Source organism: Orycteropus afer, unplaced genomic scaffold (assembly GCF_000298275.1).
Source record: "Orycteropus afer afer isolate SDZICR_OR568_19922 unplaced genomic scaffold, OryAfe1.0 scaffold00046, whole genome shotgun sequence".
Taxonomy (NCBI): Eukaryota; Metazoa; Chordata; class Mammalia; order Tubulidentata; family Orycteropodidae; genus Orycteropus; species Orycteropus afer.
Window position 1 is genome coordinate 12483679 of NW_006921633.1, and position 17694 is coordinate 12501372.

Here is a 17694-nt window from a genome sequence, read left to right on the forward strand (position 1 = left end):
ACTTTATATGGAAAGGAAAGAGACCTTGGATAAGCAAAGCACTATTGAAGAAGAAAAACAAAGTGGAGGTCTCACATTCCCGGATCTCAAAACCTACTATACAGGCACAGAAGTCAACACTGCCTGGTACTGGTTTAATGACAGACACATAGACCACCAATGGAATAGAATTGAGAACCCAGAAATAGATCCATCGCCCTATGGTCAGCTGATCTTTGAGAAAGGGCCAAAATCCATTAAATGAGGAACAGAATGTTTGTTTAATAAATGGTGCTGGCAAAACTAGAGATCCATTTGCAGAAAAATGAAACAAGATCTGTACCTCACACCATACACAAAAATGAACTCCAGAAGGATCAAAGACTTAAATGTGAAACCTAAAACTACACAGTTCCTTAAGGAAAATTTAGGGGCTCTAATATATGGCATAAATAGAGTGTCAAGCATAACTCAAAATACACATACAGAAGGTCAATTAAATAAAACTTGTCATGAGAAGTGAAAAAAAAAAAAAAAACAATGCACAAACAGCAGAAGAGAAATCAGGTGATTAGGACCTTCTAAATATTAAATTTTTGTGTGCTTCCAAAGACTTCTCCAAAAGAGTAAAAAGAGAACCTACAGACTGGGAAAAAATATTAGGTAATGACATATCTGACAAGGGACTTATCTCTAGAAATTATAGAAAACTTCAACACCTCAATAACAAAAAGATAAACAATCCAATTAAAAAATGGACAGTTGACATGAATAGACACTTCATCACAGAGGATATTCAGGCGGCCAACAAACATATGAAGAAATACTCACGATCGTTAGCTATTAGAGAGATGCAAATCAAAACAACAATGAGATGCCATCTTGACCCAGCACTAGCAGTAAAGTTCAGTAAGAAACAAAATAAGAAATGCTGGTGAGGATATGGAGAGACTGGGACTCTCATATACTGCTGGTGGGATTGTAAAATGGTACAGCCATTTGTAGAAAGCTGTATGGCGATTCCTTCAAAAGTTGGAATTAGAAATACCATTTGACCCAGCCATTACATTACTAGATATATATTCTAAAGAAGTGAGAGCCATGAGAAGAAGAGATATATGCACACCCATGTTCATTGCAGCACTATTTACAACAGCCAAAGATGGAAACAACCTAGGTGTCCATCAACTGAGGAATGGATAACCAAACTATGGTACATACACACAATGGAATACTATGCAATGCTAATGAATAATATAGAATCTGCAAACACTGCATAATGTGGATGAACTTGGAGATCACTATGCTGAGTGAAATAAGTCAATCATAAAGGGACTAATATTGTAGTGGTCTGTTACTGTAAAATTCAAGGAAAGGTTTATCTAAGGAAGGAAATTTTCTTTGTTGGTTACCAGGGGTGGCAGGGAAGGGGAGGGAAAACTGTTAGATAGATAGAGATAAGTATTGATTTGGATGAAGAGAAGGGCAATGTACCAAATGTGAGTGATCGATATGGTGGCATTGAGGATGAGAAAGACAGAGAGAGGTTCATGGGAGGTACAGACAACAAAGCTGAACCCTTTTGCACATACAGTACTGCATTGTCAGTGAAGGCAAACATGGGTATATGGGTGGATAGTTGGGTGGAGAGATGGGTGGACAGGCTGAACTAGGAGGTATGTCTATGAAGTGGGGAGTGTACCCAAGAACATGTGTAGGGTTGGCAGACAATAGTCCTCTAAGTTTATGTGTATGATCTGAATTCCTAGGTGTATAGTAGAACTAACAAGAGGCAAGGTTGTAGTCACTGCTTGGTCATAGTCAGCTACCCAGAAGGACTGAGTAGTTGAACCTGTGGGCTCGGGATCATAGTCACAAGGGACACCAAGCTCAACTGGCATAACATATTACACAAAATATTGTTCCACCTCCTCCTCTGGTGAATAGCGACTGGGATCTTAAAAGCTTGAAAGTTGCCATCTAGATGCAATGATGGGTCTCTCCTCATCCAGAGCAAAGAATAATGAAGAAAACCAAAAATTCATGGATACAATCAGTCCTAGTGACTGGTACACTATCCAATCTGCAGCCTATATGACTATGAGACCAGAAGAACTAGATGGTGTCTGGCTATCACTGTCAATCACTTGGAAGGGGATCTATGTAGGAGATCCTGGATAGAGAGGAAGAACAATGTGGAACAAAACTCAAAATCATTTGGAGAGAGAAAAAAAGGGGGTGGGGTGGGGAGACTAGTTTTGCTGGTCCGACAGAGCCTAGTGTAACCACTGAGACTATGGCCCTTAGCTTCCATTCAGGTCTGGAATTGAACCGATACCTGTGGCTTCTAGCCAAGCAAAAGACAGGCATACGAGTTGAGCATTTACCTGAGGTATATATACTCCTTGGAGAGAACAATCATGGAGAGAACTTTGGGAGAGAACAGGGAGACAGCTCAGGAGGCAGGAGGGCATGGAGGGATGGGACAGGGAAGAGTTGACTGTTGGGAGGAAGTGGGAGGGGAGCTGCTGCATTGTGGTAAACTGTGGTCAGTGACATGAGACAAAGTATTATGTGAACTGCTGTATGGAAAGTGAATTTGCTCTGTAAATTTTCACCCAAATCACAATTAAAAAAATATATATTAGGATCTGAAAATAAATATCAATCTATACATATATTACATATATATAAAGAATAGCTCATACCTAACATCAGTCTGTCAGACAGTATATACTGTACCTTTCTATGCATAAAAAACATTGAAGAAACACTTCCAGATATACTAAAACATCTTTAACAAAATAATCCAGCAATAATAATGATGATGCTATGTACAACCAAACATCATTTGGCATCTGATTCCTTGGTTTAGAAGTTTAGGGTCATGGTTTTGTAGGACATCACAGGCCTAACAACATGCTTAGTGCTTATGTTCTATTGAAGTTCACTGCATAGTGCTTGGGTATTAAAAGCTTCCAACTGACCATCCAAGGCTGGTTCAATGTCACTAAACTGTCATCAATGTTATTGAATTGTACATGTAGAAACTGTTGAACTTATGTATGTTTTGCTCTGTAAGTTCTCAACAAAAACAAAATTTAGAGGAGGGAAAAACTCCTACGGAGCACAGTTATACTCTGAAACACACAGAGTCACTATGACTCAGAACTGACTTGACAATGGGTGTTTATTTTTTTAGTTGACTAGTACAATAAAGGAATAAAGGTGCTGTAGTGGTTAAGACACTTAGCTGCTAATCAAAAGGTTGATGGTTCGAACCCACTAGTTGCTCTGAAGAAGAAAGAGAGGATGGTCTGCTTCTGTAAAGATCTATAGCCTTGGAAACCCAATGGGGGTTGCTATGAGTTGGAATAGACTTGATGGCAGAGAGTATGGTTTTTGTGGGGGGAGTATTCAATATGAAATATAATCACTTTGATTTCAAAAAGTCCTTATTCTGTACAGTCTTGATTCTTGGAAACCACACTATTAGAGCAAAGCTGCATTTACTCACCCTTGTCAAAGGAGCAAAAAAAGATATTTAAATATATTTTCTAGATTCTTAAATGTTATTGCTCTAAGTATGAAAAATTTTTCTTTCAATGGAAATGTTTCTAAAATGAACCACATATATCAAATTTTTTGGAAACAAAATATGCTGAATGAGCTTTCACTAAAAATACAATGTTTAAAAAAAAAAAAAAGAAAAAGAATTTAATAGAAATAATTTTTGATGTGTGTCACAAAGTAGCACCTATTTATTACTATGAACTATTCCATATACCTCAAGTTTTTAATATAATAGACTTTATAGCAGTTAGTTCATAATTCCAAGTTGTACATAAGTTGTACACAATGATCAAGTGGGATTTATTCCAGGAATAAAAGGATGGTTTAACATTACAAAAATAAATCAATGTAGAGAAAATAAGACAAAACTAAATTAAAAAAACCCATACCCACTGCCACTGAATCAATTTTGACTTACAGCAACCCTAAAGAACAGAGTATAACTGCTCCCATAGTATTTCCGAGGCTATGAATCTCCACAAAAGCAGACTGCTATATCTTTTCTTCTGTGGAGTGGCTGGTGGAATTCAACCATCAACCTTTCAGTTACTAGTCGAGCACTTAACTACTACGCCACCTGAGCTCCTTTTCAATGTAATATTTCATATTAAAGTAAGAAATAAAAAGGGTAACATGATCATTTCAATCAACGCATAAAAGCCACTCAACAAAATTCAGAATCATCCCATGATAAAAACACTTAACAACTAGAAATAGAAGGGAAATTCTTCAATACAATAAAGGGAATTTATGAGAAACCAACAACTAGCATCACCTTAATGGAGAAAGACTGAAAGTTTTTTCCTTAAGGTCAGGAACAAGACAAGGATGTCCACTCTTACCACTGTTCTCAAAGTTCTAACCTGAACAACTAGGCAAGGAGAGAAAAAAAAAAAAGAAAGAAAAAAGATGATGAAGAAAGTACCCATGCCAGAAAAGAAAACTCTATTAGCAGATGACATGATCACATCAAAAAATCCACAAGACAGCAAAGAGAGCTAATAAATTAGTTCAGCAAAGTTGCAGGGTACAAGATCAACACATAAAAATCAGTTCTGTTTTTATACAATAAAATAAAAAAACAAAGCAATCTGAAAAGTAACTTAAGAAAACAATTTCACTTACAATAGTAGTGAAACAAATAATATACCTAGGAGTAAATATTAACCAGGGAGGTGAAAAACTTATACACTGAAAACTATATACACTGACTTATACACTGAAACTGAAAGTAATGTTCACTAATGAACATTACTGAAAGAAATAAAAGAACAACCACATAAATGAAAGACATTCCTTGTTCATGGATTAGAAGACTTTATACTGTTAAGTTGTCAACACTACCCAAAGCTTTCTTTAGATTCAAACGCAATTCCGATAAAAATTCCAACCACCTATTCTGCAGAAATGGAAAACTCAACCTTCAAATTTTTATGGAATTGCAAGGTAACCCCAATAGCCAGAGTGATCTCGAAAAAGAATAAGTAGGGAAACTACTACTAAAAGCTACAGTAATCAAAACTGTCTTGTATTGGTATACCCATATAGTAAGGAACAAACTTCAAAGTTCAGAAACAGATTCACACATCTTTGGCCAACAGATTTTTGACAGGATGCTAAGTCCACCCATGTAATAAACAATAATTTCTTCAATAAATGGTGCTGAGTTAGCTGGTTCTCCAGAGTCAAAAAGAAGGAAGGTAGACCTATACCTCATACCTTATATAAAAATAAACTTAAAATCAATCAATAACCTAAGTGTAACAACTAAAACTATAAAATTTTTAGAACAAAACATAGGGTAATAGTTCAGATTGAGGAAGAGGAAGACAAAGTAAGGTACATGGGAGGTACAGATAACAAAGATGAGCCCTTCTGCACAATCAGTGATGGCAAACATTAATCTATGGGTGGATAGATGGGTGGACAGGCTGAACTATTAGGTATGTCTATGCAGGGGACAGAGTGCCCATGACCATGTATAGGGTTGGCAGACGATGTGTCTACAAGTGTATTTGTATGTTCTGTAAGAATGTCCAGGTATATAGTAGAGCTGATAAGGTTCCAGTAACTTCTTGGCAACAGCCAGAGGGAGCGAGGAGTTGGACCTGTGGGTTTCTAACCACAGTCGCAGGGGGAATCAAGCTCATTTGGCATAACATACTACACAAAAACACTGTTCCACATCCTACTTCGGTGAGTACTGACTGGAATCTTAAAAGCTTGTAAGTGGCCATCTAGATGCAACGATGGGTCTCTCCTCATCCAGAGCATAAAAGAATGAAGAAAACCAAAGGTACATGGAAACAATTAGTCTAAGTGACTGGTACACCATGTGATCTTCAGCCTATATGACTATGACACCAGTAGAACTAGATGGTGTCTGGCTATCACTGTCAACCACTTGGAGATGGATCTATGAAGGAGATCCTGGACACACTGGGAGAACAATGTGGAATAGAACTCAAAATCATTAAAAAAAAAAAGGCAAGGTTTGCTGGTCTGATAGCACCTGGTGAAACCCTTGAGACTGCGGTCCCTAGCTGTCCTTCAGGTCTGGAATTGAACACACTCATGAGCTGAATATTTATATTAGGTAGATACACTCCTTGGAGAGATCAATCATGGGAGAATAGAAGGACACTATATGCACAGGGAGACAGCTGTCAGGTGGCAGGCAAGAATGCATGGGAGGGAAGGACACAGGGAAGAAAGAGCTATGGGGGGAAGTGCAAAGAGAGCTGGTTACATTGTGGGAAATTGCAGTCAATGGCATGAGACAAAATGTGTGTCTGAACTGCTGTATTGGGAGTGAGTGAATATGCTCTGCAAACTTTCATGCAAATCACAATAAAAATTAAAAACAGAAAACATAGGGTTAATGCTTCAGAACCTACTCTTATGACATCAGATTCTTAGATTTGACATCAAAGCACAAACCATAAATAAATAAATAAATAGGGAAAACTTTTGTTGCATCAAAGGACTATATCAAGTAAATGAAGAGATAACCTACAGAATGGGAGAAACTGAGAATCAAGTACCTTATTAGGACTTTTTTAATATCTGAAGAAGAAAAAGAAACTGGTCTGCACAAAAACATGAAATCCTGAAGAGAAATAAGATTGTTGGGGAAAATTTTCCAATACTTGACAATAAACAAGCTGATATTTTCTAAATAAAAACTTTTTTCAAATAAATAAATGAGCACATGATATGAACAGAAATTCATACATTAATACACACAGCCAATAAATAAAAGAAAAACACTAATAACCAAAGGAATAAATAACCAAAGAAATAAAACTACAGCACCAGTGAAAACAGTAAAGAATTGAGTCATGGGAGGAATGGGGGCACTTGGAGGAAACTGCCATTCTCTTCTGGTTTAGCTGAGAGTGCAAACCACAATGTAGCCTTTCTGACAGGCTAGTGACTGAAATCAATCAATTTTATTTTTAAGAATTCATGAAATAATAATGCATAGGCAAAACGCTCCCTACACAATTAGTTTTCTCTACAACTGGTTAACAACATAAATGTCAATAAAGATTTAAATTATTTCCCTTTTAACATATTCTTTTCTTTACAATGCATATCCTCTTTTACTAGCTTTTTCACTTTTAAATGAGAAAAGCAGATTACAGAATGGTATTTATATAACATAAATTCTCTATAAATTATATACACAGCACTTTGGAAGACAGTCTTGGAGATCTGCTTCTGAAACATCACAGCCTTGAAAACCATATGGAGTAGTACTACTCAGCGCATATGGGGTCAGCATAAGTGGGAATCGACTCAGTGGCAACTAACAGCAACAAAAACATATTTAATATATCCACTGAAAATCCCAGAAGGCCATCAACAAACTATCATGGGAAATCATATTACCTGGAAATAATCTTTACTTTTTCTTTATTATCTGAAAATTTTTCTCTTGTTTACAAAGATTTTGTTTTACAATGAAGTGTTATCAGAAAGTCTATTAATATACTGATATTTTGGTGTAAAATTTATATATAAGTTATATATAACGTTACAACTTCAACTAGTAAATCAATCAAATTATTCTCAGTAAGTATAAAGGTGTTGCGGTGGTTAAGCATTCAGCTGCTAAATGAAAGGCGGGTGGTTTGAACCCAACAGCTACTCTGTGGAAAAAAAATGTAGCAGTCTGCTTTTATAAAGAATACAGCCTTGGAAATTCTATTGGGCAGTCCTACTCTGTCCTATACAGTTGCTCTGAGTTGGACTGACTTGATGGAATGGGTTTGGTTTTGGTTATAACAGAAAAGCAACAAATGACTTAGAAGAAATAACTCAAGTAGCACAGATTTAAGACAGATAAAACTGTCACCTCAAGTGTATCTCAAGAATCCCTTAATTTATGACCATTGGATAATATTTCTTCCTTTTGGATACTTCTGTGTTTCTTCACCTCATCAGTAATCTCAAAATAACAAGCTTCCAAATCATAGCTATCTTCCTCCATTTAGGCAATGACAAAAGTGCCAGTGGCAAGGTGTTTAACTTAACGTAAAGACTAATAAGACAGTTGTTATTTTAGAGCCATCAGGTATTTCAAATATTATACAATGGATTTTATGTCAAGCAGGCCTTTAAAATCACATTAAAAGTGTCAGCAGTTAATGGCTAATAAAATATAAAACCAGTGAGATACGTATTTCATAATTACTATTTGTTATACGAAGACATTAATTTGAAATTTTCAATCCTATAGAACTCACACCATTAATTAGAGGTTATCTTTCTACGTATAGTCATAAAACTGAAAACAATGTCACTGCCATCAAGTCGACTCCAATGCATAGCGACCCCAAGTGGGTTTCCAAGGTGGTAAACCTTTATGGAAGTAGATAACCCTATCTTCCTTTTGCAGGCTGGCTGGTGGGTTTAAACTGCAAACGGTCTGGTTAGCTAGCAGTCAAATGCCTTAGGCACTACGCCATCAGAGCTCCTTATATACAGTCACAGGAGTTAGAATTTGCTTTTGCTTTCTAAAAACAAAGTGCAAGATTTGTATTTCCAGAGTTCAATTTATTCAAAGTTCACTTTTCAGGATAACAAAAAGATTCTAATAGAAGATGGAGAAATACGCAGATAAGCAACAAAGACCCTCTACAACAAAGACAAGAAAAACCAATGGACAGAGAAACAAAAGATAATCCTGAAAACCTGAGCTTTGAAAGTAACTACACAGAAGTAGATTAGGCACCAAGGAGTGGAAAAACCTGAACAAAAACAGTGAGTACAGAGATGGTTGGAGCTGTGGACTGTCAGCTACTCTGACGAGACCAAGAGCCTGAATATATCAAAGTGGTGTTGCAACCTGAGAATTGACTTAAAGATCAGTCCCAGTCACCAAGGGCTTCAGAGACAACTGCTTTGAGGGTCTAAGACAAGGAAGGGAAACATTAAGGAGGGAGACAACCTGAGCTGTGGACTTTCTGCTGTCTGGAGAGTGCAGCCATTTTGATTGTCTACATGCGGCAGCCATTTTGGATATTTAAAGTGACCGAGGGCGCAGCCATTTTGAATGATTACAAGTGGCAACCATTTTGGATTTGAAAGTGATAGCATTCTTATTTAGATTACAGGGACCAAAGGACAGGCTCTGTTTGCCAGGGGCGGCAAGGACATACAAGAGGCAGACAAAGGAAAGGAGACAGATGGTGAGTGCATAAGTGTTGTCAACTAGTGAATAGAGGAGCACAGCACAGTACCCTGCCTGTATAGATAACATACAAAGAAAACAAAAATTGTGGGCAAGTCACTTCAATATACAATCACCAATTAAATATAACCACAAAAATGTCACAATGCCTTGGAAACAACAGAGCATCACAGTCCACACAAAGAAGCAAGATAAAGCAGGAGAAACAAGGGACCAGGATACAGACCCAAAACACATCCCTGAGGAAGAAGCAGCATTGGAACTCCCTGATAAGGAATTTAAAAGAATTATATTTAGGTATCTTCAAAGGATTAAGTGACAGACCAAGGAAAACACAGACAAAATCCTGTAAGAATTTTGGAAGAAAATACAAGAACAAAATGACAAAATAAATGAAAAATTAGAAATGATTCTAAATCTACAGATAGAAATCCAGAAGATTAATACTAAATTGTCAGAAATAGATAACACATTGAAAGGACTAAGGAGCAGAATTGATGCAATGGAAGACAGAATTAATGGCATTGAAGACAAATACCTGAATACTTGTTTGGAAAGGGATCAATCAGAAAAAAGATCAAAACAAGATGAAGAAAGCCTAAGGTTCATGTGGGACACCATCAACAGGAATAACCTATGTGTCATTAGAATTCCAGAACAGGAAGAGAAAAACGAAACCACTGAGAAAATTGTCCAAGATTTGTTGGAGGAGAACTTCTCTGATATGATGAAAGATGAGAATATATCCATTCAGGAAGTCCAACAAACCCCAAACAGGACAGACCCCAAAAAGAAAAGCACCAAGACATATCATCATCAAACTCACCAAAACCAAAGATAAAGAAAGAATCATGAGAGCAGCATGGAAAAACAAAAAGTTACCTTCAAGGGGCAACCAGTAAGAGTAAGCTCGGATTTCTTGACAGAAACCATGCAGGTGAGAAGACAGTGGGATGGTATATATAAAACACTGAAAGAGAAAAATTTCCAACCAGCAAAATTGTCTCTCAAATATGATGGTGAAATTAGGAGATTTCCAGATAAGCAAAAACTAAGGGAATTTGTTAAAATAAGACCAACCTTACAAGAGATGCTAAAGGGAGCCCTTTGGACAGAAAAGCAACAACAGCCAACAACAATTAACCATTAACACACATGATGATATAACCCAGAAACTCAACCCAGCTATGGAAGTATCCAAAGTAAATAGCCTAGAAAGATTGTAAACAGGGAACCAGAGACACCAACTGACAAATGAGGACAACTACACACCAAAAAGAGGGGAAAAAATCTGTGCCGTTACAGAACTTCTAAATGGTAGGGAAGTCAAGACAATTACAAGATAGAATGGACTGTTCTAAACTTGAGAAGAAAACTATAAATCACAGGGTAACCTCAAAGAAAAATGATAAACCTTCACATCAAACTAAAAAAGAGGACCAGCATAAATATTCAGCAAATACTAAAACAACAGCAATGAAGGAAGTGATAACATGATTCATAAACAAAATGAGCTCAGCATAGAAAATTATATGGAACAAAGAAATCAACATAATGAAAAAGGACATGACAAAAATGACAGCAACAAATGCATATTTGCTGATAATTACATATCTGGCAAGGGACTTATCTCTAAGATTGATGGAAAACTCCAATGCCCCAACACCAAAAGAATTAACAATCCAATTGAAAAATGGGCAGAAGACATGAACAGACACTTCATCAAGGAGGATACTCAGGTGGTCAGCTAGCTAATAAATGAAAAGATGCTCACAATCATTGACCATCAGAGAGATGTAAATCAAAACAACAATAAGATATACCGTCTCACCCCAGCACTGATGGCAAGGTTCAATGAGACAGAAAATAACAAATGCTAGTGGGGATGTGGAAAGATTGGGACTCTCATACACTGCTTGTGTGACTGTGAAGTGACACAACCACTGTGGAAAGCAATAAGGCAATTCATTACAAAGTTGGAATTGGAGATACCATTTGACCCAGCAATCCCATTACTAGGTATATATCCTAGAGAGGTGAGAGCTAGGATAGGAACATATACATGCATAGTCATGTTCATCGCAGCACTATTTATAATAGCAAAAAGATGGTAACAACCTACGTGCCCACCAGTGGAAGAATGGATGACCAAACTATGGTATGTACACATACTGGAATGCTACGCAGAACTAAAGAATAATGTAGAGCCTGCCAAACACCACATAATGTGGATGAACTTGGAGGACCATTATGCTGAGTGAAATAAGTCAATCACAGAAGGACAAATATAGTATTAATTCATTGTTGTCGAGGGTTAAGGAAAGGTTGCTATATGGAGGGAAGCTTTCTTTGTTGGTTGCCAGGGGTGGGAAGGAAGGGAAGGGAGCACTGCAAAAAAAAGACCTTGACCCATGTCACTCTAGTTTTGTGTATTTCACTTGACATAAATTGTATTTCAACAAAACGCATTTTTAAAAAAAGATTCTAATAAATTGTTTGTATGGTTAAAATTTAGCATATCCACATATAACACAAAAGTTTTAATCTTTCATTTAGCATTTCCAAATATAATACAAAAGTTTCAATCTTTCATATAGCATTTTCATGTTTTTATACCTACCTGTCCTTCCCTTGAAAATTTAAAGGGTGGTTTGTGTTTAATAACACTTGTTGCAAGCCTTAGGAGTCCTGTAAGTCCATCATCTTCTATATTACCATCTTGATGATCGAGGATCTCCCTGCTACCAAAAAAGAAAAAGAAAAAAAAGCAAACAATAACACAAGTAAAACAGAAATGTTCACAACATTAACCTTTCCTCAACAATAAAACTATCAAGTTCACATCAAATTTTACCTTCGTATGCAGTCAGCCAAATGTCTTGCCAAGGCATCCAAGTCAAGGAGCGTTGTCTTAATACAAAGAGAAAATATAAAATTCAAATATAAATTTCCATAATTAGTAGTTTATTCAAACAATAGAATCCTTCCTTTAATTAACAAGAATTGGGTTCTTCCAATTCATTAATATACTAATTAAATTATAAACTTAATATTGCTACTCATACATTGTATCTCAATTTTAAAAAATGAGAAGTTTCAATATTGAAGATTCCTACAAAAAGAATCAATGGATGTTGATAATAATTTATAACAGTCACAGTAATTTATCAAGATATTAAGTTTTTTTTTTCCTTTACCAACTTTATGAGATATCATGTATATACCATAAAACTCACCCACTAAGGTTTGTTTTTAACACACTCTACACTAGGCTTTAAAACTAAACTTGACTCTGCAGTTAAGTATTTTCAGAAAGCTTTAATTCTCATAACCAAGCAAAAGAATTAAAGCAGACTTCACAAAACTGAATTTAATTTAAGAAGACTCAGAAAAAAACCCTAAGATCTCTGAAGATGAAAACTGCTTTGACTTAGAGAGAGAGACTAGATTCTTAATTTAGCTTTAATGGGCAAACCTAGGTTTTTAAAAACATTAAATGTTCATGTAGCAGTAATATTTCAATAAAAATCAATCAAGTAAATTAAACTTATCCACTACCAATTTTTTACAATTATTTCCCAAATGAAAAGCAGAATATTTTAAGAATTCAGGTCTAAATTGTTCCTGAAAAGTAGGAAGCACAAGCACTACTGGATTTTTCATGTAATGTGTATATATGGGGGAAAAAAGCTTAGAAAGTGTTTGGGGAATATTTAAATGTATCTTTACATGTTTTTCCTTTCTTTTGAGGTCACTAACAAGCACTATAGCTTACTAAATTTATAAAGGAGAAAAAACAAAAGTCTTTATCTGTTAGTACATCTTTAAAATATTTTTGCACATAACACATCCACATAAGTGAGGCACATATGCATAAATGTACACAGTACACACAAGAAGCTAATACAGAAGGGGGTTGTGCGATTTCCAAAACAATGTATAAAGCATGTATTTTCTGCATAAAAATATGGTACTTGTTTTAAATATTTGTTTGGATGGAAGTATCATTTTAACTGAGCAGAATATTAGTAGATCAGCAAAAATTGGTAGTGTTTCTTTAGCTTAAAATAACTTCTATTATTTGAACTGTGATTTTATTTTACATGGTCAGGACTCCATGATTATAAATAGTTGTATATTAAATTTAAAATCTAAACTTCACTTTGCAAATAAGATTTTACATCCACAAATCTTACTCAGAAGAGACAGGAAACTACTTACAGGTACCAGATGATGACATTTTCAATAAGATCAAAGGAAGAATAAGAAAGGAATTACACAGAGCAGGAGAGATGGCAAAAACAGTTGAAAAAACGATAATATCAACTAGTTAATAGACTGATAACAGTACCCTGAATAATAAGGATATATACAGTCATAAATATGCACACACATAATTCATATCTATAAAAAAATTAATATATAATTATCTGAACATACCTGACCAGCATCTTTTATATGTATGTTGTCAACTAATTTGCATAACAACCAAAAATACTCTTTACATCCAGGTTTTAACACTGGTTCTTCCTCATAATCATCTATCTATTAAAAAAAATTGAAAACATTTTATTTACTTATTTAAATTATTGTATTTTGGGTGGTTATTTACAGAGCAAATTCATTTTCCATACATCAGTTCATACACATTTTGTCTTACAACACTGACTGCAATTCCCCACAATGTAACAGCTCTCTTCCCACTTCTTCCCCATAGTTACCTCTTCCCTGTGTCCTTCCCTCGAAAAAATTTTAAAAAGGGAAATAAAATTACAAGACATTAAGGAACTGTAAGTTTTATGAAACTAAATTGCTATACAAGCCAAACAGAGTTTAAAATTTTACAGAAATGGGGAGAACTCTCCTAATCTCTGTATAATTAAAGTAATTATGAAAATAAGTAACTAATATGAAAACTCAGAAAAACATTACTCTTAAATTGCTTATAACCTACTTGAAAAATATATGAATAACATATAATGCTCAACAGCTTACTGTGAACTAAGAGTGCAACAAAAATGTGTTAGAAAAACCTATTGATGTATGTAAATCTATCCACACACATTGGTCTATTACAGTTTTGAAATGTGAAAAATCAATTACACCTTTTATTTATTACATAGTTGATAAAATATGAAGAAACATAATGCAGATATTACAATGTATCATATTTCTGGGATGAGTACAAATTATTTACCATGGACTCTGGATTTATTATGTGGTAGAAGGATTTTATAAGGCTAGGATATATACCAGGGTAGTGAAGAAAACTGAAAATTCAGAATATCAGAAGGACAGGGAAAAAACAACAAACCCAAAATAGTATGACTGAATGACAACAGAGCTACATTTATGACACTGTTTTCATTTGTCTTACTAACATAAGACCCACAGCCCAGTAAGAATAAATGCTATTTTCTAGACAGACTACTGAGAGATACCACAAAGTTGAATCAGAATACACAGATTCTCTTCCTAATTGTAATATGAACATACTGTGTCACAGTACTGTCACCTGTACTGTATCCTTGCAGTAATCTTGAGCAATCTGGTTACTATACATAGTTTTTACTATGAAGATAGTAATTATATAGTTCTTAAACTATGTATAGTACCCAACAGGCTCAAAAATACTGCAGGGCTACAGTATAATGATAAACACAGGAAAAAGGAAACTACAGAAATAAAATCCAACCCTGAGCACACTAAGGGTGTTATCCTGATAGCTTACCCTGATAGGTTTGAGTGCTTGGGCATCAGGGAGAAATTTCAACAATGTTGAGGCAGCCAGTAGCAGAAAAGAGCGATTAATTGAGTCTCCACCATCCAGTCCTGAGAGAGATAACTTATAGAGACCATTGCAAGACTCATGACGAACAGCAGTCTAAATGAAAAAGTAAATTCCAAAGGCAGTCTGAGTTACTATAAAAAGTTAATGTTATATGTCAACAGTAGTAACATTTAGTTTTCTTTAATAACATTTTTAAATGCAATGTTTTGATCATCTACACACGCATACAAATAATATATATTCATAAAAAAAAATCCAAAAGCATCCAGTAACATGTAAAAACCAGTATTTTAGAAATTCTTAAGAATGGCCATAAAAAAACAAAAAAAGTAAAAACAGCAATAAACAGACAGATATAAAAGGGACTGGGAAAAGGAATTTGATAGTCATTTAAGTTATTTACACAAGTAACAGAATAAAATAGTTTCAGAAATACTAAACCTCTTCCCACTCACTGGAGAAAAATGAAAAACTAAACAATAAAAGCAAAGTACTACTCTCTAAACAAAAATTTCAAAAAAGGCAAATATGAATACATACTCTTCTTAACACCATAGACCTTCAAGGATTAAATAGGCACATTCCAAATAATGTGTTATACTTACGCAATCGGTCCATTTGTTTCCATTACCCCTTCTTATTGTCAATGCTAATAATACAAAAACATCTGAAAAGTTAACAGTACTAATGTTCATATTATTTATCTTACCTCAGGAATAAGGAGAGTCAATTTCTTTAGCCAATCTTGTAAATGATCACTATCAGCAAGGCTAGATTTCACTAAAGAACAGCAGTGAGCCCAACTCACCAAGAGCCACATTGAATAATGTGAGACTAAAGAAAAATTAGAAAAGAGTATGACCACAAAGGCTTGAGCTATAAAGATACAATGTTCATTAATTAAAGACAAAATGTATATAATATTTACATATTCAAATCTTTACCTATTAAAAATTAACTTTGCAGAACCCTTACCTTCATGTCTAGACCTGTGATCAGACTGAGCTTTCAAAACTCTGTAAAGTGAAAATATAAGACCAACACTAAAATAAATTAAGCAATGAACTGAAAATAATCAAATAATCATATATCCTTTTACCCATTTATTTAAGTTCTCCCCAAAAAAGGATTATAATTTAAGCTATATTTATTTGTTCTATGGACTTTATCTTGGAAGGAAGATGGAGCAATCTATTTCCGTAGTGATACTGTCTCGGAAACCCAAGAAGGGGTCGCTATGAGTCGGGTCCAACTCGACAGCACATAACAACAACAACAACAACAACAACAACGGGGACTTTATAATTAATCCAAGTTAAGGAATAACAGATAAAATTTTATTGTAGCAAATACCAAATTGCAGTTCAGATTAAAAAACAAAATGTGACAGAATAGAAAACTGATTGAAATAAGTGAACCCTCAGAGCTCTAATTTAGTTACTAAAGCTTAAACTCTATTACAATTTATGTCTTAAGAAGATTATAATAGTTTAACTTTGTTGTTGTTGTTATGCGCAATTGAGTTGGCCCCGACTCACAGCGACCCCTCCACGGGTTGCCAAGGCAGTATCACCATGGAAGTAGATTGTCCAACCTTCCTTCAGAGGAGTGGCTGGTGGGTTTGAACTAACAGCCTTCTGGTTAGCAGTCAAGTGCCTTAGGCACTATGCTACCAGAGCAGAGCGCCCAGTTTAACTTTAGGCTCCTATTTTCAAAATCATATTTTAACATAAAAGGCCTTTCCTTCTGTATTTATAATGCCAATTTCTATCAGGCTCAGAAAAAACCGACATTGAAAGATTTGGCCGATACCCTAAAATGTCAGTATCAAGGAAGAAAGGCTTAAAAACTGTTCCTGATTAAAGAAAACTGAAAAAAATCTCAAAATTAAATGCAGTACATGATCCTGGACCAGGAAAAATTGTTATAAAGTATATTAATGGTACAATTTGAATATGAGCTATATATAAGCTTCTACTCACATTAGATGTTAAATTTTCTATATTTGAAAATTTTACTCCAGTTACTAAGAAAATGTTTACCTCAGAAGATATACATCAAAGTATTTAGGGATAAGAGGTCATGATGTCTGCAATTTATTCTAAATCAGATTCTGGAAAATATGTACATAAATACAGGCACCCACACACACATGCACACATACACAAAAACTATCCTGAACTGTGCAGTAAATATGGCAAAATATTATTAACAATCTGTGAATCTAGATCAGAGATGTATGAGAGAAAACTTTGCTGTTAAAGTTTTTTCAAAATACAGTTTTAAACCACTATATTCTTATTTCAAGTACACTCATAAAATATGTTTAAAAAAAAAAAAAAAAAAACTTACCTAGGAGCCAGATTGTCATATGTATAAGCAACAGACATTAGTCGCTGAATTAAATTTGTTCCTTGGACAAGAACAAGAAATACCTTTAAAACAAGAACATTAAAAATTTCTTTTAATTACACAGTAAAATCTAAAATCTGTATTTTTACCACAGGATTCCAAATTATTCTGAATCCACCTGTGACAAGACTAAGAATAGCTTCAGAATATATATTTTTAAATATTATAAAAGATTAAATGTTAGAAAATTGAAATTTTATAACTAAAGAGTTGTTGTTGTTGTTATTTGCCATTGAGTCAG

General features: G+C 34.8%; 1 protein-coding gene across 1 annotated transcript in view; it reads right to left on the reverse strand.

Moving 5' to 3' along the window:
• Window positions 1-17694, reverse strand: part of USP34 (ubiquitin specific peptidase 34) — a 312910-nt gene that overhangs the window by 102734 nt on the left and 192482 nt on the right. Inside the window, exons 35-41 of the mRNA XM_042780562.1 lie at window positions 17394-17476; window positions 16017-16057; window positions 15751-15875; window positions 14982-15134; window positions 13691-13795; window positions 12105-12160; window positions 11871-11991 (exon numbers count right to left, since the gene is read on the reverse strand). Of these exons, the coding sequence (XP_042636496.1) occupies window positions 11871-11991; window positions 12105-12160; window positions 13691-13795; window positions 14982-15134; window positions 15751-15875; window positions 16017-16057; window positions 17394-17476 (684 nt within the window). The remainder of the gene's footprint in view (window positions 1-11870; window positions 11992-12104; window positions 12161-13690; window positions 13796-14981; window positions 15135-15750; window positions 15876-16016; window positions 16058-17393; window positions 17477-17694) is intronic.